At 35.9% G+C, this 23512-nt stretch overlaps 1 protein-coding gene across 1 annotated transcript in view; it reads right to left on the bottom strand.

The window, feature by feature from the left end:
* STS (steroid sulfatase (microsomal), isozyme S) overlaps positions 1–23512 on the bottom strand; it is an 86067-nt gene that overhangs the window by 50127 nt on the left and 12428 nt on the right. The window contains exon 5 of the mRNA XM_009889456.1: positions 16376–16512. Coding sequence (XP_009887758.1) covers positions 16376–16512 — 137 coding nt within the window. The remainder of the gene's footprint in view (positions 1–16375; positions 16513–23512) is intronic.

The following is a 23512-nucleotide window of genomic DNA, read 5'->3' as shown; positions in this document are numbered from 1 at the left end:
GTCCTACTGTGCTACCACGTTTTTTAAAGTTATGCTATGGAAACAGCCCATACAATGAAGTCTTCTGCAAAGCACAAAGCTGGAGTCTCAGACACGCTAAATTCCTGCTACAATAGCTTAGTGGGATCTTCAATGGCAACAGGATGTTCTGCCAAACAAGTAGTATCTGGTTCTGAAAAAGCACATCTATATTAGTGTTTGAATTTGGATCACTAGTACACATTTACAGTAAACCCAGTCATGGACAGCTAATATATTTCTATTTGCCTAGCAAAGTCTTCTTAGATTTTGTGGCCTGGATTCCTTTCAAATTAAACTAAACTTGAGGATGGGCTCCAGGAACGCACCTAAGGCACTCACACAACTGATGGGCACTCAGTCTACAGGTCCACACAGAGCTGGTCTGAAGTGGATTTCAAAACAGTTCAGACCTGCCACCACTGGCAGTTCAAAACGTGGTAGGATTAATGAATCCTACACTGAAACTCTGGTGCTAGCACTATCAAGCTCCACCTGTGCATATTGTAGATACACAGGGGGTGGGATGTACATACAGTGTACATATCTACATCTGATACAGTTACTATAAACATTTTTTTAAAGTCAATGAAGCAAAAGAAGCATTTTCATAAACAGCTCACCTATCCTAAGATGAATGAATTTGGCCCCAAAAAATCTGAATTCTTTTCACAATGAGGTAAAGCAAGGCAATTTCCCCAGATTAAACTACCTACAATTACCATTCAAATCAGTAGTTGTTATGTCATCATAGTCTGTTGGACATCAAGCACTTTTGAATTCTCCTAGACTCAGGGTGAGACACGTAAAATCAGTGTAAGGGCTCGGAGAAGGGCACTCTTTTTTAAAAAATAACAAAGCAACTTTGGTGTGGGGTCAGCTGAGCTATCAGCATGAATTGGCTTTCTGTTTGGATTTGGATTGCCATGTAACTGTAAACTTGTAATTGGCTTGTGACTGTTTATAGTCTTTTAAGCATAATGTATCTTTCAGACCCTCAGGATAAATTTTTAGCATCGTGCACAGCAGATTAGGTATGCACTGCTTAGCAGCTATGAATAAATCAACCAAATTTTGAGTTAGAATTATGCACAAGATAAGTTTTTCCTAGAAATCAGTACCACATCTCTTATTTTTCTTATTCATATAGGGTTCAAATTATTTTGTAAACGTGAAAGTTGGAATGATATTTTAGATATATACAAATACGTGTGGATAACAAAGCACAGAGTTGAGATGTGGTTATGAAAGTTGTGAAGATCTGTAAGTATAGCTGCAATATCAATACAGACAATGCAGTATGGAAAATTTTTCATATTTACCACAGTACTACAACAATAATGACGGATCATTAAAGGTCAAAAGTATAACTATTCAGTGGCTATGTCCTTATTAGTATTTAAATTAGCTAATAAATGCATTGCTTGAAATTCAGTTTTAGACCTTACATCTGTTGAACATAAGGCTATGTATTTCTAATGTGAATCTTAATTTTTAGCCTGCTTAAAATGCTAAAATATGAGAGATGGTCATGCAATTTTAGGAGGGTCCATTACATTTGCATTTTCCATGACAGCTGTGATAACTTTTTGGCTAAATTTGCATCTTCATTCTGCACACATCTGAGAATAAGATGCCATTTCACACATACAACTGAGATGCATAATGCAAAAGGCACTGTCTAGTTCCCCACTTCTAGGTCTCCCATGGGGTTTTTTTTTTCAAATTTTGGAAGGAATTTCTTTAGGTAGGACCTAGGCAAACTGTAATGACAACTGAAGAATGCTATTCATTTTTGAATTAGACTGTCAGGTGAAGTTAAGGCTTCAGCTATTCGATCATTCCAGTAGATGCTGATGGTGATTGATTCAATAATTGTGGACTGATAAAAGAAACTCTTCTCTGTATCTTCAGAGGTTTAAACATTTATTAATGTCAGACTCAGTTATAAACTGAATATGTATATGCTCTTAGATCCAAATGCATAATGCCGACATTTTTCCAGATTAAAGCATGAGGAGTTATGATGAATTTAAAACAGGGCAAGTAATTTAACCCCACATTTTAATTCTCTGCACTTTTCTGAAAATTTCAAAGTATTTGTCAGTGTTTTTTTATTAAATAAAATTGGAACCGTGATAAAAATTTGTTGACAGTTGAGCCTAAGCATTTCTTGTCTTTCAACAGCCAAACTTTTTAATCTTTGCTGAATTTGGGAGTAGGTTCTAAACATTTGCTATAGATTATATACCATAAAGTTAAAAGGAGTTTTATCATGTTTGAATTAATATTCCTCATGAAATCTTAATCCTTTTCATTTCTCAGCTTTTTGATTTTAATTGTGCAAATCTAATCTTACATGAAAGACTAACTGTGCATTAACTCACCCCCAAAACAGAAGATGCCTTTTTTTTTCCCCTTGACATGACCATCACCGTGCACACTTGCTCCTTCACCTACTTCTCTAATTGCTTTTGGGCAACCCAGTGGTTTTCGTGCCTAAGTACTACTAGACACTTGAAGCCTACTGTGCAATCACCATCTCCAAACCATGCTAGCTGTGAATGAATCTCTGTACAGACAGTGTTAATACCAATAAGAAAACAAGCCTGACTGTGAAAATTGTCCTCAAGGGAATTTTCCACTAATGAATGTAAACGCCAATCTGTCTTCTCTAGATGACATTCTGAACCTAGGAAAAAACAACAAACAAATTGAATCCCACAAATCTTTCTTTATGATTCAGCTTTTTTTTGTCAACTTTATCTCCTCCTTTACTTTTCTTTTTTTTTTTTCCTGGTATGTGTGTGTGTTCAATATGACAGTATCTACGCTGATTTAAACCCTAGAGGATCCTTTCAGAAGGGAAGGCAAATAATTTTTCAGGTCATCCTCATTGATCACAGATGACTAGCTCAGAAGACTGCTCACTGTCTTATGAAATGGGACTTTGATTCCTTAATTCATCTAACTGCTCTTGAAAAAATATTCCCAGACCACTCAGAAAGAGCTTTTATTGAAGTTTCATAGTAGTATTCAGTATCACAGCAGATGTCTACCTTTTTCTGGTCCAAGGCCTGGAAAGAGAATTATGTCACTCTCATCTTAAATTGCTTTGGAAATACCTGAGGTGTCTTCTTAGGCCAAAACATATTTGATGCCCCCAAGACATATTTGATGCTCCCAAGACATGGTGGGGACGTGAGATCATCGGACCCGTTTCCTTGCCTTTGCTCTACTTAATTCTTACTCATGAATAAAGCAAATATGTGACACGTGACATTACTAATATAGTTATTAATCTGAGTTTACAAAGGTTCACCAATATGAATGCTATGTGTCATTTGGTTTGTAATGGGAAGTTATAAAAAAGGAGTTATGAGACCTCCTTGTTGAAGGTCAGACAGATTTCTGGAGGGGTCTGCTTTGCATACAAGGATCACAGTGTGATGTGTTTTTTAGGATAAATCTGAAGCCTAAATTTGAGATGAGAAAGGATTATTGACATAGCAACACCACAGACCAGCTGAAATATTAACATAGAAACAAGGAACAAATTAATCTAACTGTAAATAGATAGTATTTGCGGAAGAGAGGGGTTATTGCCAAGATAAACTCCCCAAAGCACAGATAGCAAATAACCACTGGAGGTCCCCAACCAGCACATTTCTTAATTACGGGAATAGCCCTGTTCCTATGGATAAAGAGGTAGGTACAGGCTTAGTCCCTATCTATGAATGTATTTTTGTGAAAGGACTAGTTCTTTCTAAACCTTATAACATCAAATCTATGGATGTTGTATATAGATAGACATCCTTGAATAGCAAAGGTTTGAAATCTCCACATTTCACATAAATAGTTCCATAACAGACTGGAGTTTCACTATCACATAGAGAAGTAAGCATACAACAGCAAACAGATTTCTGCTCTCAAAGGCACTAGAGAAGCATGGATATCTGTATTCAGCAACTGACTGTACCATTATCAAGATTTAACAATTAAATATGACAACAGGAGGATAGAACATTTGCATACGTTTCCTGATGGTGTATTTATTATACTAGTGCCTCCTATTTAAAACAATAATTTTCTACTCTCTTACTGCATGTTCCTAAACTTAATATGAAACAAAGGAAGTAATTAAATGTCACATCACAAAATCATTTACATTCCGAGAGAGAAATGTGATTCAATTCTCTTGTATTTTTTGCCAAGAAAGTCCTCAAAGCTCTCTTTAACTTGGCCATCTACTTTTAATGAGCAGCATCCGGGGGTTGTTGCAACAACGGGTTGATCCACTACAGGAGACCCAGACATGAAATGTGAATGGACTGAGAAATTAGGGATATGGGGTTTGACTACCTCAGCTCCAAATTGGCAAGAACATTTAGGATATGTCCCATAGAAGTGTTTTAGGGATTTTCTATTTTTTTTTAAGGACACCTGACAATTTTGTGCCCTATTAAAATAATATTGGTAAAGAAGCCATCATAGCAGCATTTTGCCCTTAAAACCATGCTAAAATGTTAAAAGGTTGTCCTGTAGAATGTATTACAATCGATACAAAGGAACTTACATTATGTCTTACTCTGTCCTGAATCACATCACTTTATAGTGTCGGAAACTTTGGCCCCATTCAGGACTTCATGAGACAGATGGGACATTTCAGCCACTTTGAGCTGCACAGACATCATCCTTACCTTTGGCTTTGGTTTTTCCCCTTCTTTCCTGCTAATGGGCATTTGACACTTGTATGGTGTTGCTCCCTGCCTGCAAGCTTCTGGCAGCCACCTCTGCTTTCCTCCTCTGCTTTGCCAGCTATTGCTAGCCACATAATTAGCACTGTCTTGCACATATTAGAAAGGTGGACCATTTATTCACTACCTTTCCGACATTATGGTTAAACTTTGAAATCAAGTATACACTTCTTCTATTACAGGTTTTTCTCTTTTTTTTTTTTTTTTTTTTTTCATTTTAAGTAGAAACAAATCAACAGAAAATACAGATTGTTTGCATGGTTGTGATGCAATTTTCTTTAAAGAAATGCATTTTTTTCAGAAAGTATCCGTTTTTGTTGACTTCAAGTCAACCCAGTTCTACTGACTTCAATGCAGTTACATCATCCTATGCAAAAAAAAAGAACTATCCCAGCCTGGCTACAAAGAACAGTTATGTATCGGGTTATTTATCCTCTTGCTTAGTTAAGTGACTGCCACCTTCTTTTCCAACCAAGTCCCTAAAAAAATGCCTCTGTTTAAAAAACAAGAGTAGTTTGAGGGACCTGGGTATCCACCAACTACAAAAAACTTCTAAATTGCTACATAAAAACCCTGATGATCTTAATTTATTCTCATTCTCAGGCATGTTTTCAAACATCATGTATCAAAGATTCTGGTATTCTCAAGGTATTGTATTTTATTTTTATCCCTTGTTTCTTTTTTAAAGAAAACGTTATTTACTATTTAACACTCATAGCAAACTTTTGAATACATTCATTAAAGGTTTCTTATCAACAACAACTTGTCAGCAAGAAACTGAATCACAGACTTACTTAGCTGACAAAAGAAATTCTAACTTCAGATTTACAAATTTCATAGCTAAGAATTCCCAGAATTTAAAAAAAAAATATCATATGAAAAAGCGTAATGACAACAGCTCTTTCATACTTTTTGACATTACATGTTATTATTCAGAAAGTTTCAGTATGATATGATGATTTTACAAAGATCATAGCCTCATAGAAACAGAATGGTTTGAGTTGGAAGGGAACTTCAAAGATCATCTACTCCAACCCCCTTGCCACAGGAAGAGACATCTTTCACTAGATCAGGTTGCTCAAAGCCCCATCCAACCTGACCTTGAACACTTCCAGGGATGGGGCATCCCATGCTGAGACATCCTGAGCTACTCATTTATTTCAAACATCTAGAACTAAGTTATCTTTGGGTTTGCAGGACAGCAAAGCTCATATTGCTTTTCTGGGCCAGCCCATTCTTTTCTTTAAGATTAAAGCACATTTAGATGTGTGTTATTTCTTGTTGGCTGCCTTGTTTTTAAATTCTAGTCATTCAGAAATGGAAGTAAAATCATTTCTAACCCACAAGTATCTCATCCACTGAAATACAAGCGCCTACAGAGTCTAAATACTTTATCCTCATAATACAGAAATGGTTGCAGTACTTTAAAACCAAGTAAACTGAAGCACCCTAAGTGTGACGTTATAGAGGAGTCCATCTAGTAGCTCGCTACAAGGGCACTTTCTGAGAAAAGGAAGATGCTTCTCCTCTTTCTCCTGCTTTCTACTTTCCTTGGAAGCTTGTTAGGAAAAAGGAGCTAAGGGAATGAAGGGTGCTCTGCCTCCCCTCTTTCAGTAGCAGCAAGCTGCAAGATCCACTGAAGATGTAGAATATAACTTCATGCTGGTCTAAGGTACAGATTTGATTATCCTGAAGTCTCTCTTTCATCATCTCAAGCAAACTCCTCAGCCCTTAGGGGTCAGGTGTTCCTTTGGATATTGAGCTTACTACTGTAACATAAAATCTGTCAGGTGTTCTCAGGGTTACTACAACACGCTCTTGACGAGGAAATGTTATAACAAGACTTTCACTGGTGGGTAGGAAGAGGGAACAATTTAAGAAGAGAAACGTGCATACAAAGTACAAGAACTAAGCCAAAAGAAAGAAAAAACAAAAGGAAAGCATTCAAAATCATAAAAAAACCCCACCTTGATTACACTAAATGAAATATGCAAAAAATCCCCAAACAGTAACATTAAAAAATAACAGGTAAGAAAACATAATAAAGATTCAGTGTCACTTTTTCTTAAGCAGTACCCTAAAATGAAACGTAAATGCCTTATTTCAGAATCAAGTGGTGAGAGAAAAAGCTGGAAGTTAGAACTTCATCAGCCTACCTTTCACGAATCACAGCATCATTACTCTAGTGCTCTCCCTAGTCTTAAAATTTTCATTATTTATCTGCCGACACAATAAAAAGCTTTCTGTTATGTAAAATACACAACTGGTTTCTAGAATAATGATCTTTGTTAGTATTACCAGCCTGCCTATTATATAGTGTGGTTGTTTTAGCAGTCAGATGTACCATTGAAAAAAAACAAAACAGCCATAGTCAATAAAAAGGCAGTTCTACCAACCCCATCAATAAGAGCTTATTACCACCTGGAATTTCAGCCTTGTTATTCAGCAGTGTGAAATTTCTGCACGGCAATTCACTAACAGGAACCAGCCTGCTGATGAACAATAGTTTACAACACAGAATCAATATTGTCATAAGTTTTATCGTATGATTACTGTTTTCACTGAGAATTAGTTCCCCTCTTTTTTAACAGTATGGTCTCAAAAGAATTAACATACATTTCAAAAGAAGCATGAAAAAATTCCATGTCTCTCTCCAAGAAACAGCAGGGATCATTTTAAAGGAACTTCTAGGATTCTCAGTATCACCACTGAAACTGGAAGGCACACGGTCAGTTTTAGGTTTTTTCTACAGTCAAATTGAGATGCAGTCAGCTATAAATAAACAGTAAAAGGCTGAAAGACATTTCCTGAATCATCACAGAAAGTGTTCATATTGTTATAGTTCATATGTTGAGGAAGGTATTTAATTATTCTTTAAAAATACCACTTAATTGCCAATACCGGAAGAAAAACGGAGTTCCTGAGTTCCGGTGCACATTCTAACCATTTTCCACATCCAACACAGATCACGACCTGGAAGGATAAACAGCTTGCTTTCCCCCCTTCCCCATTCCCATGCCAGCTGAATTAAAGTCCTAATGCTTTACTATAGATTAAGAACTGGATTACTGAGTGACTGGCAGCAAAGCTATACCTCAGTAGATAAATCTGAACATCATCTCTGTGCCTCAGTTTTTCTTATGGGAAAAAAGATTAATTAGATCCCTCTATCTTAAAAAGACTTTGTGAAAATGCTTATTTGCAGATCTGTTATGTACCCTAGCGAAGTAGTGCCACAGAAAAGATGAGAGATGTCAAAGAAATCTGTCTTCAAAACAGAACTTCAATAGTGTGTATTAAATAAAACATGAGAATTCATATTTAACAATGAGGAATACACCTACTGTTAAGTAGCTGCTCATTAAAAAGGCACTCTGTGATGAGGAGACAGGGTTCCAACGGGAAAAGAAATGGCATGTAAACATATGCTTAAAAACTGTAGCATAAGACACAAGCATAGGAAGATTGATTTTTCCTATCTTTGAGTACTTGACTTCATAGCCTTACAATGTTCACTTGTGCCTTCTGCATGTTCATATGAATGCATAATTATTCATGGACTGTATCAGGTATATTAAGGTACTGGGTAATTCACTACAAAACTATCTGAAGGAACAAGGAAGGGGTGTGGACAGGAAGGTTTAAATGCCCAGATTAAAAATCCTTAACATTTAATTTCTCTGCTCCTTTGTTTCACATTGAAGCTTCTTTCATAGAGATGTAACTTCTACCAACAATATCCTTCACCTTTGCATCCTTTATTAAAACCATGATAATGAGCTCCATAAATACCCAGATAGATATTGCTTTCAGTGTCCAGGTGCTGAAGAAAAAGGATGGCAAAATCACATTCATGAGTGCTGAAAAGGACACTTTCACCAAAGTGAGCAAAGGGAGTTGTAAATCATGTCTCTCTGCCATCCTGATCCCTTGCTCTGGGTGACTGACTTATTAAATTCCTGTAGAGTTTCTTTGGGACGGGGCAAATGCAATTCCTCTTAACAGCTTCATAGTATCTGTGCTAAAAACATTGCTATGCAGAGGTACTCCACCAGCAAAATCTTTAGCATCTTCTTTTAAACTGCTTTTGCAGTCTGTATGTTGGAGATTATCAACAATTTGGATAAAGTTAGCCCCATTCAGTTTACTTGTTGCAACCTTCATCCAAGTATACACAGAAATCACAGTACTCCTGCAGGTCAATTTTGGCTTAAAACTTATACTGTGTTCTTAATCTCACTGTTGACTTTCCCCACCCACCTTAAGCAAGGAAGAAAATCCAACCATACCATTTATATGCGAAATTGAACTTTAAGGGCAAAGGTTAGACAAATGGTTGCTACTACATTTCATTACAGAACTTCCTGTCTTCGTTGCTTGGAGACTTGTTGGGATTCTCTTATCCCTAGCTTATCTAAAACAAGCTTTGAGCTTTCTCCTACTAATGGAAATTAGTTTGTCTCAAGAGGAAGGCTATTTTTTTCACCGATTATAACATTTTGATCACAACGCTAGATGTCATTTCATTGTTTCTGTATTAGACCCGGTTTTCAGAGGTCCATAACTAATAGAAAGCCTTTAAAATTTTGAAAGTGATATGATTACATTTTTGTAAAGTAAAATGCACAATGCACTAACACATCTTGTGCTGACAAGCCTGTAGTATCAAATGCAAATGAAATCTGTTCAGCAGCTGGCAGCAAATTTTGAGCAACACAGCACTAGTACCACAAGCTGCATTACACCGAAGTTTTGCATCATGGAGCGCGCGTTACTAAGACATTATTTAAACTTGACTGATTAAAAAATGCTATAAGAATGGCTGCTTAAGATGTGCTTTGTAATCTTGTGAATAATGTTCTAAGAAGGAGCTTTGCAGTGTACAAAGACGCAATATAGAAAAAGGAAACTGTACTCAAGGAGGATTAGGTAGCTCAGGAGGCTTATCATAGCGGAAACGGGAGTCTTTCATCACTTAGTCACCTCTTAAATTCAGCCCCATTCAGTAGTGACTGAAAGTCATTGCTGCTTAGTGACATATAAAATGAGTTTGGGTTTTAGCCCAGATCGTAACTGGAAAGCATCCACATCATAAAAGGCAGAACCACAAATGCCTTTAATCTGCACCCTTATTGACAATTTTCCCAGATCTGACCTAAGGAGTGAATGTGCTTCAAGAGCTTAACTACTGTCTTAGCTCAAGAAACAGCCTCTTAATGTTAGGGCAAGAGCAGGATGGCAGCATGGGTGGGAAAATGCTGTTCTAGTCACAGAGTACCTGTATTGGCTGAATACTTTCTTCCTCAGAGATGCTGGCTGAACACCTTTCACGATGAAAACCAGCTGAAAAATAAACCTTCTAGACTTGAGATGTATACCAGTATAAATTCGAGATGTATACCAGTATAAATTCAGGAAAGCAAGGCCAAGGAGTGCACCATTAGCATCAGGCATCACTCTCCAGATGTTTACTTACATCTTTTAAGTTTTCAGGCTCAGCTAAGTTTATGTCACATTTATAATAGCTAGATAAAACTATCTGAGCCTGATTATCCACCACTTCTGAAAATGTGGCATCATTCTGCTTTGCTTATCTTTTAAATCGACTTTGCACTGCTACAAATAACTACATCAGGTGAAAAGCCATGATAAATTAGGCTTATCTCTGCATACAAGATTTTTTTTCTGAAAAAAAAAAAAAAAAAGATAGTTCATTCATATCTTCTCAAAGCAACAGGAATTTATTGTTTTCCATTCATATTATTAATGATTATTTTGATTTTTAGCATAATTCAGAATTCTCAGAAGATTTATGGTGTATTTTTAGATTGATCCTAACAGAGTAGGATTCTAAATAGAGGTTGAAAGCATACAAACAGTGTAAAGTAAAATAAAGATGTAGGAGTTCACAATAACAGCCACTAACAACTATATTTAAAAGAAGAGACATAGCTTTCAGATTAAACTTACCAATACTATGCTGTTTCCCAGAAGGCGAATAGCTACTGCTCAATATGGGAAAGAACATTAAAAAAAAAAATTAAAAATCTAGGAATACAGTTTCAGGGAAGAACAACGTGAGATGAATATTAAAATTGTATTTTAATTTCTTTGTAATAAAAATAATAAGTCCAGTTTAAGACCTCATAGGCTCCTAAGTTTAAAATAATTATTTTAAAATGAGAAAGTAAGTGCTTTCACTAAGAAACTGAAGACAGATCACATGCTATTATGAAGGCATATAAAAACTGAAAAACTGGGGGAATGCAACATGCTTTAGAACCTCAAGAATTCTTTGGCTGCAACATTTAGACCCTTCTTTTTGTTTTGTGAATGCTTTAGACTATGATACTTTCATCAGAGCAAGAATTTTACAAAAAGTCTTGTGGGCACAGTTCAGTTTTGGTTGTCTCCTAAATATTTTACAGTTTTCCAAAAGTAACTTTTGCTTTGTTTCTGAAAACATTATTTCCATCTGTTACTAAAGCAGTAGTTCATTTATTACTAAAACGGAGAAAAAAACCACAGGGTTCAATAAAAATGGAATTCCAATATTCAATTGGAATGCATTCCTTTTAGACCCTTGATTCACATCACCCCAGAGCTGAATAGAAATTAAAAGGAGAGGACGTACTTAATCCACATATGTTGCATATTATCTATTTAAATATGTACACATTCATCACATAAAAGGCACATAAGCATTTAGTTTTTATTATCTCACATTTAAGCACTGTTGGAATTAAGAGCCACATATGTATTGGTATAATCTGTTTTGCAACACTGGGAAATCTAATCACAGAACAGGTAAATTAGATGTTTCCACAGAGGTCTGGAGTTGACTTGGCACAGCTTTTGCCCTACACTTTCTCTTTGAAAGCGCTGTGAAGATATATGTTTATGGACAATTCTTAATCATGATAACAGATGAATCAAAGAAAAACACTGTGAAAAGCAGTCTGATTTTAAGTTAGTCCTACTAGATTGAACCCTAGCTGGCCTGTCTTAATGAAGTATATTTTACTTCTGCCTTGCTGTATTTCATTTCATACTGCCCCAGAGAGTTGTGTAGCAGAGTATCACAAATGCTTTGACAAATCATAAATGTTCCTCAGGTAAGGTTCAATTTATTCAGATATCCAAGGTTTTAATTACATAAGTACTTTCAGTTAAAAGAAAGTTAGGCACTGTTTTTTCCTTGTAAGAAAGGTATCTGTTTAAGATATCACTAACATCTTCAAAATTTGTCATCACTGTAGTAAAACAAAATCACAGAATTGTTTGGGTTGGAAGTGGTCTTTAAAGATTTGCTAGTCCAATCCCCCTGGCACGGGAAAGTACATCTTGCACTAGATTAGGTTGCTCAAAGTCCTGTCCAACTTGACCTCGAACAGTTCCAGGAAGGGGACATCCACAGCTTCTCTGAGCAACGTGTTCCAGTGTCTCACTGCCCTCATTGTAAACAATTTCTTCCTAATATCTAATCTAAACCTACTCTCTTTTATTTTAAAAATGTTGGCCCTTGTCCTATCGCTACACGCCCTGGTAACAAGTCTCTCCCTGTCTTTCTTATAAGCCCCCTTCATATATTGAAAGGCAGCAATTAGGCCTCCTTGGAGCCTTCTCCAGGCAAACAACCTCAACTTTTTCAGCCTTTCTTCATAGGAGAGATGTTCCAGCCCTCTGACCATTTTAGTGGCCCTCCTCTGGAACTGCTCTAAGAGGTCCATGTCTGTCTTGTGCTGGGGACCCCAGAGCTGGATGCAGTACCCAGGTGGGGTCTCATGAGAGAGGAGTAGAGGAGGAGAGTATCATCAGAGTATCCTTCTTCTGTTTGCTTCAGTGAAGAGTTCCTTGGTCCCTCTAGACTGACTTTTAAAGGTTATGTCTGATTTTGTTTCAAAATATGAATTGACTTTAGTGAACAGCTTTTTTCTTTTCTTCAGCTTTGCACAGCATCACAGAACGGTTGACATTGAAAGGGACCTCTGGAGGTCACCTTGTCCAACTTCCCCTGCTCAAGTAGAAGGAAGGAGCCCAGGACCACGTCCAGACGGCTTCTGAATACCTCTGATAAGCGAGACTCTACCACCTCTCTCAGCAACCTTTACCAGTGCTCAGTCACCCTCACATTTCCTGATGTTCAGAGGGAACCTCCTGTGTTTCAGTTTGTGCCCATTGCTTCTTGTCACTGGGAACCAGTGAGGGGCCAGTGAGAAGAGCCTGGCCCCATCCTCTTTGCACCCTCCCTTCAGGTATTTATATACATTAATAAGATCCTCCCTGAGACTTCTCTTCTCCAGGCTGAACAGAGCTCTAGTCCCAGCTATCATAACATTTCCTCATAGGAGAGATGCTCCTATTAAGGAGTCCCTTAATCATCATCATGATCCTCTGCTGGGCACTGTCCAGTAGTTCCATATCCCTCTTCTACTGGGGAGATACAGAGCTACTCTCCTCACAGATAACACTAACGAACCTTTTAAGATATTTCAAACACAAGCTACATGCAAGATGCATTGGGATTTATTTCCACTCCTTTTCTTCTAATTAACTACCATCAGGTGATAGTAATGTTTTTTTGGTATAACTTCATCCTAAGACAGGTCAAAAGGTCATGGCAGAGAGGCAGCTTGCAGGGCATTCACATAATAAAGATATCCAGACAAGGTCCCCACTCTACAGTTACCTAGCTTGTGTCAGACTACAATTTCTGAGACTTTTTCACACTTAAGCCGTTCAGTTCTGATTGTTCTACAAAGGATTAAGAACTGATATGTAGTTTTGCTACTATTAAAGAATATTAAAGAGCCACTTGCAAAAGTGGTGTTGAATTAGTGTGTCTTCACACAGCTTGCATGTAGGTCTACAGGGGGCTCCAAAACTCTTTGCAGTGATCTGTTTTGGATTAAATTAGTGTAATGCAATTTACATCAAAAACAATTTCTGAACATGTCCATTTCTTTTTCTATACTCAATCAGGAATGAAGGAATGAAGGAAGGGAAGAAGAGAGGAAGGAAGAAAAGGATAATGCATTCATTCATTTATTTTTCCATTTTTAGACTGCAAGATTATTTCATCTCCTCTCATATGAATTATAATTAATAGCATTAATAAGGTGCTTAGCCTACATTGAAAGAAAATTAATGTTATTAGCCAGAGAATAACTCTCTAAGGCACGTCACATGCAGTGACATTATAACTGTGAATGCTTTAAATATTGAATTCTGTTATACACACATCAGCATGCAAAAGCAGTAGACATACATGGCCCCAAAGCTTATCCAGAAACTTTGTATTTTGTACTGTTGACATGGACTGTAATCATACTCCTCAGTATTGGTTTAACAAATCACAAACACGAAATATTCAAAGGAGTATTTTATTCATGTGTCTTATAGGTTTTTCTCCTCCTAGCATGGAGATTGCCTTATAATTGAATTATTGTCCAATTAGGTAATCGATTCTCAATAATTAAGCAAATGAAAATGGAGTAATTGTCTTCCATTTAGAATTCTCAGTCTGAGTGGAATTCTCTGTCTTACTAGAAAGGCTGTTGCTTTTTCTCCTGCAAATGGCAGCTAAAGACTTCTTTCTGATTCCAGCTGATCTTTCAAATCAGGAACAATATTTCATTTGCATTTCATGGTCTAATCTTGATATAACTTTTTCATTACTGGTACCTGACAGTCCAAACTTCTACTTCTAACTTCTCTTCAATTCTTTTTTTTTCAGTCATCCACAAGGTTTTTACACAATATTTCCCACTCAGCAGACAACACATTGTAAGTTTCTTTTAGAATTGAGTTGAAGTTGGTGTTTCTTTTCCTACCAGATGCCAAACATGTCTAATGCTGTACTATAATGAAGTTTTCCATACATTCATGTTTTTCTTTCTACACTTGTGTTGTCTTTAATTCGAAGGTTTTGCAGCATATTGTTATATCTGGGCTATTTTGTTGTAACTGCTTTTGCAAATTGCATTCATCTATGCATAAATACTAATTTCTGCCTAGTGAATGATAAAACCTCCCTTTGTGGAAAGCTTACAGTTTTCACTTTTTCAGCTTTTCCAGACAATTTTGTTTGACTTTTCTACTGTAACATCTTTAGAGGCATTCCAAGAAAATACCGGTTACTGACATCAGCAATACAGTGAATAAATCTACTCTGTCTGACACAGTTGATGCATTAAGACTGGAATTTTCAGTGGAGGTTAATGAAAATAAGTACTCCCTTCAAAGGAAAAGAAAAAAAAAAAAAAAGAAAAAAGCTATATTATTCCTTCAGACTCCTTTGGAAATGTCAGCTATACTTTTTCATCATTCTAATAATGGAGGACGAAGTAACAGAGGAACTAAACATATTTTTTACGTCCTGGAGCAAATGCGCAATCTGTCAACAGAAGAGTCTTACAAGACATAAGCAAAACTAAGTAACCAGACCCCCAACTGAAACAAAATTTGATGCTTGTGTACTAGTTTATGACAGATGAAGATCTGTTTCCTGATTGATTAAGCCTGCTCTGCTGCCCCTGATGCGCCTGCAATGGATTGTAAAGGACAATACATGAGGAAACTCATATATCTCCTCTCTGAGTTTGTTTGAGGTGATGAGATGCCTTTTTTCCCCCTATAGGAATATATATTCCTATAGGAATATATATTATATTTCACTGCACAGTTTAAAAATAATTTAGAAATATGTATGCACCAAAGCTGAATATCTGTTTACAGCAACTTAATAAGGAAGTAACATTTTCTTGAAGAAAGCCAATTTGCACTGAGTTGTACTGAGAACACAATTGACTTGAGGTATATGGGAAGGAGGAATGTAAGCTCATCTTTAGCTCGTAACACTGCTATTCTCCAGTATGATTCTTTTTAAATATGACCTCTTAGTCATTTTCACAGACAATTATCTCTGGAATCACAGAGTCATTCCAATACATCTAGAGATAAGGAAATCTTGTTGAAAGATGTAATGATACACTGCTTCCCAGCCTCAGAGAGAATAGAAGGCTCTGAAGGACAAATTGTTTGGTTTCGACTATTCTTCATGAACAGAAGTGGACCTCACCTAAGTGATTTCACTAATTCAGAGAATTCACTGAAATAATTAGCAAATTACTTTTGCTAATAGTGCCTATTGTAGTCACTTTATTTGAAAATATTTTGATAGAAATACCATGTTGTCATTTTTCAAGTTAGCATATTGTTTTATGAGGACAACCTGCCAAGGCCAGATGGCACCCAGAAGCTCCTGGGGCTGGATTCAACTACTCCACTTCAAATGTCCACAGTTATAGTGTCTGTAGCTCTGCTAAGTCCATACTGTATGGACCACATACATACATATGGACCGTACTGTATGGAGCACATACATACATATGGACCACATTTGTAGGACACAGTAAATTTAACCATTAATTAGATACTACAATAGACCAGATTATTGTGCCTTTTAAATTACTGTTTCTTTCCCCTAACTATAAAGGACAAGTATACTGTCAGATATACTACAGACATGCAAATTGCTGAAGTCTGCATTTGATGGACATGAATTTCCTCCACTGATGTTAGAAGCACATGTAACATACCTACACTCCAGTCCATTTCCTCCACTGCATCCCCATATAAACCATGCTTGCTCTTTCCTCTGAAATTTTTTGAAGCGTAGAGAGCAGTATGGACATGAAGGTAAGACAGGACAAGAAGAAACGGTGTATCAGTGTTCCTGGAAAACAAAACAAAACAAACCCTCAACCCTTAGTATTTTTATAACAAAATTTATACACATAAATCTTTCCACAGTAGACCTTAAAAAAAAAAAAAAGGAAAAGGATTACTGTAATTATTTACAGGGTAGTTCTGAATACACACACACAGAGTAAAAATGTCATTCTTAACTGTATACTGAATTGAAGGCAAAAATAAACAACAAAATCTAATTAGTGTTTGTTATATATATTGAGAGAGGACTTGTTTAAAGCCAAGAACCTATCAGTTTCTGGCTACAAGCACGTCTCTTCATTACAAGTACATATTTAAAAGTCCAAATACAATTGCTGTTCAAAAATATACCTTCATAACTACATATACATGTGGAACACAATTATCTTCCTCACAAGGTCATATGGAAGCTGATCAACTAGACTATTATGAGGACCAGGGTCAAACATACCATAATATCATTGACTATGTTAAATCAACTATACTAGTACTTTTCCTCCTTCTTTATCCTGCACTAAGGTATATGGCCAAATCTTCTCTTGCCATTTAATGTCTGTGTGTGTATGCATGCGATCAGTACATAACACTACAAATATGTTGTACCAAAAAAGTACAAAGTACATACTAATACAAAGAAATATTTTTCCTCTCACAGTAATGAGCAGTCTCCATTTTCTGCAGTCTATTTCCTGAACTGATACAAAAGAAAGAGTGCAATAAATTGACTCTCTGTAAATTTTGCTGTTCATGTGATCTGTCAACACGATATTTATGATCAGTTCCAGTAGCCTGCGAAAGCACAGCTCAAGTAAGAACTTTTTCTTATGCATTATTTATAGAACTTTACTTAAAATCGTGCAGTAGTAGCCAAATTTACTGCTATACGCTGTAACAGCATTTGTAGTACATGATGCATATTGTAAATAGCAGTTGAATCAGAAAAGCACTAGCCAGAAAACTTGTCTGGATCTCACCTTAAAGCACACGGATGATTACAGAGTATTTTTGGCTCTATATACCATATTTTCCCGCACCAATCTGTGGTGGATAATACCTGTGATTCACATCAACATCAAAGGGAGACTATATATTTCCTTATGCAGTTGATTCCTTCACCTTTTAAAGAGGGATGGAATAATACAGACATGCACATACAAACTGTTACTTTAAATTGAAAAAAAAATAAAAATCTAACGTTTAGAACCTGAAAACAAAGTCTTTTAATAAAAGGGATGCACAAGACATCAATACTTTACTTTTAAAGAAAAATAAGTAGGTTTAAACTAGAATATTTATGATCCATTTTTCCTCTCTCCTTGGTTGGATCTATTTTTGCACAAGTTGCATGGTTAAAGCTTTCTTTTTTACTGGCATAGGCAGCAGCACATGAACTCAAAATGGGAAAATTTTATCCAGATTACTTACTTGATAAGTGTGTTTCTGACTAGGACTTTTTCTTCATAAAAAGTATCTCCTTTTTTAAAAAAATGACAGAATAAATAGAACATTTTTCATGTGGAAAATGGAAACAAAATTACTTGAATTCCCTTCAAATATTTGTGCATGTATCCTGTATTATCTTAATATTATAAAGTACCGATTCAAAAAAATAAAGAAAAGACAGTATTTTTGATAAAAGATACACTTTCCATGAAGTTGTGGTTGTTACTATTTGAGAGTTCATATGCATGAGAACCCTTCATTACTGCAGCAACAAATAACACAAGACTTCTCAGTCAAAAAGACTGAAAATGTCAGCACTTCAAGTAAAGAAATATGTATACATATAAGTTTAATATTTCACATGTATATTAATGTAACACTGACCTTTCATTAAAGAACATTTCTGCAAGGCAGCTGATTTTTGTTTTACAACCTGCATATTTTATTGCATGGGATTATCTTTGACTTTTTCCTTAAACACAGTTCACTGAATTTAGGGTAACATACGAATTCTAAGGGAAAACACCACAAAAATCTACTTTATACTTATAATGGTTCAGGCACAATTTACTTTTCATGCAAACTGCCTTGTTCTAATGTAACACAGATAGGGCATACTTCTAAATGTTTATCTGTATTGCTAAAAGTGAGTATCAAAAGCCTCCACTTTAAATGTTATTTTCAAGACATAATAACTCCGGTTTGGTTTGTTGTTTGTTTTGGTTTTGTTTTTTTTAAATGGAACTGACACAAAGATCTAAATTTCACGAAGAGTCATTGAATCAGTGATTGATATGGAAGGGCACTACATCATTCTCTTCTTTGCAACTCAAATTGACAGGTTCTGATTGACAGCTCGATGTCAGGTAGAGAAGTGTCTCACCTATTAATATCCTATAAAAGATCACAGGCAGCTATTTATCTCCTGCCAAAACTCTTTGAGAAGAATCATAACTGACTACCTTTACCATGACCTTGAAAATGGAACGACAGTATCAGCTAGTAGTCAGGGGAGAAATTTGACAACAACAGCTTAACTCCTGAACCACTTCAGTAAACAGCTCCTTCAAAAATGTGTTGCCACTATCTTCTACACAGTTCAAACACAGGGAACTTCAGTTTGAAAAGATCCGAGATTCACTTACTCAGATACAGTAAACATTTTTATCCAACATGAATAACACAGTCTTTTCAATCTACTGAGTAGCCAGAGAGATTACACGCATCTGACATAAGACATTCTTTAACGTGTGCTTAACAGATCTTGAAAGCATCTAAATGCATCACCTTGCTGGTGGCTCCTCTGCATTGCATAGTCCTAGGTTCTTCTTATTTAGCGTGAGGAGTCTTTACATTCCTCAAGGATTTAGTTCAGGCTTGAGCTGTAAAACACAGCTTTAAAGTGGGTGAGAGAGCAAGTTACAACTAATCTGACTTTGTGCTTCACACATGGGTCTTTTGACTTGTTTTTGTGCGATTTTGCTCTGGATACTTTCTGGATTGAAATCTTCTTGGGTACTTTTGTTTGCTTTCCTGTGCATTGATGTGAATCTAAGACCACTGCAGCAGAGCAACAGGTGGGGCTCTGAACTGGACGGCCTGCGGTTGTCAAATCAAACTAAGATTTCAAGTATGATTCTGTATGGGGAATGAGATGGGAACACGGACTCAATTTTATTTTTTCACAATAAATTCTAAATTAACCTTTAAAATGACGGACAAGTACGATCTCTCTGAGCAACATTTTTTTTGCTAGATGTGAAATTATCCTCACATTCTGTCATAAAGTACATATTTTTAACCCGTTACACTACTACACCCTCTATACCAGTGAAGGTGATATGATTCACAGCAGCTGACTATGACAGAAGCTTTGCCGGAGCCGGGCAAACACCGTGCTGTGCTAAAACTGGATAAAGAATTGCTTCTGTAATCTCCAAAATCTTATAAATTCCAGCTAATTTACACATAGGACTGAAATTGTCTGCAAAGAACTATTTGAAATAGATATAGGAGTAAAATATATTAATTTTTATAAGTACATACAACTTAATAAGACTTATTGAACGAGAATATGTCATTTTCACATAGTCACAGTGCACGAGTCACAGCCAAAATGAAAGAAAACAAAAATGTTGACGTATAAAATCTGACGATATATTTTCAACACAAATATGTAACAGTGTGTCAATATAGGCAGGCGCAAACCTAACTTTTCCTCTCCTGTAACTCTCCTTTAATAAAAATATTCTTCTTATTCAATATCCCCCCCAGTGGATAAATTCATTCAGTGCTTATTCCCCATGGGTCCCTCCTCTACTTCCAAATTAGATCACCAATTAGACAGCACTCTTTGTGACTGGACTGGTTGAATGCACTTCATTAATCTTTGTTCCTGCAGAAGGAAAAGGTAAATCTTGGTTTAGTTTTATCAAAGCAGGACTTTGTCCTACAAGCTGTATTTTTGTTTGTTCTTGCCTCTAACAGTGTTAAAATCCTTGTTAGCATGAATGAATCCATGAATTAATATGTCTGTCTTACTCTTTCAAAAGATACACTTTAAACCGCAAATCTCTTATTTTCAATTTTTTTCAAAATCCAAAAAAAAACCTCCAAACCACTTGGGGGTAACTTATCAAAACCAGAAAAGGTGTTGAAAATGGAGTGAGGAAAAAATGTAAAAATATGGAAAATATGACTCTTTCTACAAGATATTAAAAGTGGGATGTGTTTCTACTATATCTGCATTTGTGAAATGATTCTTTCATGCAAATAGCCAAGATACTTTTGACATATCTAATTTCATGCCTATTTCATCCTTTAAATGCTTAAGGCAAACAATTCATATATGCTTTTATGTCGTTTGCAAGTAATTTTTTTTCTCCCCTTCAAAAAGTACATTCTCATAAGTATGGAAAAAAAAAAGAAATTTCTCACCTACTACAGATTATATTCATTACTAAATCCCTCTGTCCTACAAAACTTTGGAGCCCAGTCCACATATCTTTCTCTATTTAGAAGTGTTCCATTTACAATTCTGTCTATCACTCAGCACAGAACTAGTTAGGTCCTTAATCATTCTTAAATGACTTAGATGACTAAAATCTTTCATTTTCAGATGACCCTAAAGTATATGAATAAATACGTTAGCTTTTCTGTTCAGAAGTAACAAGCAGAGGGCTGAAAAAAAAGCATGAAGATCCAGTAGAGTTGTTACAGCTTATGAGTTACTACCCTTTTTTAATATACATGCACATATACATCATATGTATATAAAGATACACAAACTCTTCTCTAACTCCAGTACATGTCAACTGCCTGATCTTAAGACTTAGTGATATATGGAAAAAGTCTAAGCCACAGTCTGTTAGATTAGATGAAAAGAAATTTGAATATGTGTTGTAAATGATTCAAGGACTGAAATAGATGAGATAAAAAGAAAATAATAATTTTACTAACTGTCATCACAAAATTTTGAATATTATGGCTATGAAATCTATAACTGAAAAAATAAATCTGCACGAAAATTGTTCAACATCATCTTCACCATAGCTTTTGAATACAAACATGTTTGTATGCAAATACTTTTTTTCAGAAGTTAGATTTTCTTTTTCTTTAAAAAAAATATTATTAACTGTGATCAGCTATCCAAAATTGTCAGAGATGTATTCTGTATCACAGAGTAGTAGTTTTGTCTCATTAATTTCTGATATGTTCAAAACAGGTCTCTGGCATTTTCCAAATCTGGATTGTCAGCTGGTCATTAAAGGACATGCTGAAGACACATGAGTGACAACCACATTGAACTTAACATGAAATAATTAGAATCCATTTGACTTTCAAAGATACTGTAATGTCTAGAGAGTGTTCTGATAGGTTTACAATATTACACACTTGCTCTTGGGAAAAAGTAATTAGAATTATCATACCTGCCCACTTACAATTAGGGTGAGGAACTAAATTAGTATTTCTTTTCACACACTGGATCTGACACTTACAATTGTACACTGTATATATTCTTCCCCAATGCCATTTCTGAACATTGACTATCTTGTTTGCTCTCTTCCAATCTACCTAGGAACAAATGAAAAGTAATACACATATCCTAGACTAAGGAAGAACAAATAAAATACCACCTCTCAAAAAAAACCAGACCAAAGTAAGTGTAGCAGCATATAGCTATATGCTCTGAAGAAATTATAACAAGACTTGAAAAATACAAAATCTAATTATTATATACATGGTAAGAAGTCATAAAGCTGACAATATGATTGAGAAATAGCTAGAAAAGAGAATAACATCAGGAAGTCCATGGCCTGAACTCTGAAGAACTTATAAAGGTAATACAGGTAGTACATGTAACAAACTTGTACAGATAAAACACTTATGTTGTAATTGTTATGTGTATATATATGCACATTCATATATATTATGTATAAATATAGCATTAAAGGGAATAATAGCATACAGGAAGTGTCAGTGCTGCTGAAGATTGGAGCTTCATCATATATTTATTGTAAAGTTAATCAACCAATTAAAACATACATGATAGCTGATGATAAAATGTATTAGGGACCAGCTAAGGTGAATGACTGAATTCTTCAAATTCAGGATTGTTTGAACTCTGGTAGACTTGTGCACAGGGTTTACTGGTGTACAGGACTGAGCTTGCTACTTATTGTGTTACTTGAACAAAAGAAGCCTGTATGACAAATCAAGTGTTGAGTCAAACGTGTGACTAAAGGAGGGTTGAGGCAGACTGCTCGCTGAAAGAAGTGGAAAGACAAGAAAGCTGTGGAGCAACCGTGGCTTCCAAAAACCTGGTGGCCCGTCACATATGACTGCCAGATGTCTGACTGCTGCTGCAACCTGGTTGCCTCTTGACAGCTGTTCCCCTACAAATGGCCGAAGTCAGTAGACTAGTCATAAAAGCAATGGTCTACTGGTGCACTGGAGTTCACAGGCATGAACTATATAATGTCAAAACCAGTGTGTCAAAGCAAATATTGATTTTGCTGCTCACACTAATATATGGGACAGATCAGTTCAGTGAATATTAATCTAATTACTCCTATCCCCAGAAGCAAGTTTTATGGTCATATACTTTGCATGTGAATTCACTACAGGGCACAGTTAAGATTGCTCGAATGCCTTAATTGCTTCTCAATACATTCATGTGCTTGGATATTCTTTAACTTAACATTGACTCTGAATTGTCTGGGTTATAATTCTTTCTATAATTGCAGCATTCCTGTAACAAAGTTTATTGTAAATTACGAATATGTGCTATTAACCTTGACTGCAATTTAACATCCCTTTTGTCTGGAAACTACATTGAGAACTGGGGCCAAGCGCCCAGCTGATGTAAAGCCACTTACCTCCAGCTGAGTCAACAAAGCTATGCTGATTTAGATGATACATTGTCTTGCCAGCTCTAAACACTGACTAAGCTATACAATAACACTGTGCACATTATGAATATTAATAAAGGCAAAAAGAGTTACTAGTGTTCTAGCATTTATTTCCAATCTTGAACTCACCTGTTTTGGGGCTACCAATTT

This window comes from Charadrius vociferus, unplaced genomic scaffold (assembly GCF_000708025.1).
Source record: "Charadrius vociferus isolate BGI_N301 unplaced genomic scaffold, ASM70802v2 scaffold26, whole genome shotgun sequence".
In the NCBI taxonomy this organism is placed as follows: Eukaryota; Metazoa; Chordata; class Aves; order Charadriiformes; family Charadriidae; genus Charadrius; species Charadrius vociferus.
The sequence above is the reverse complement of the archived record's forward strand: the minus strand, read 5'-3'. Positions and strand labels throughout refer to the sequence as shown.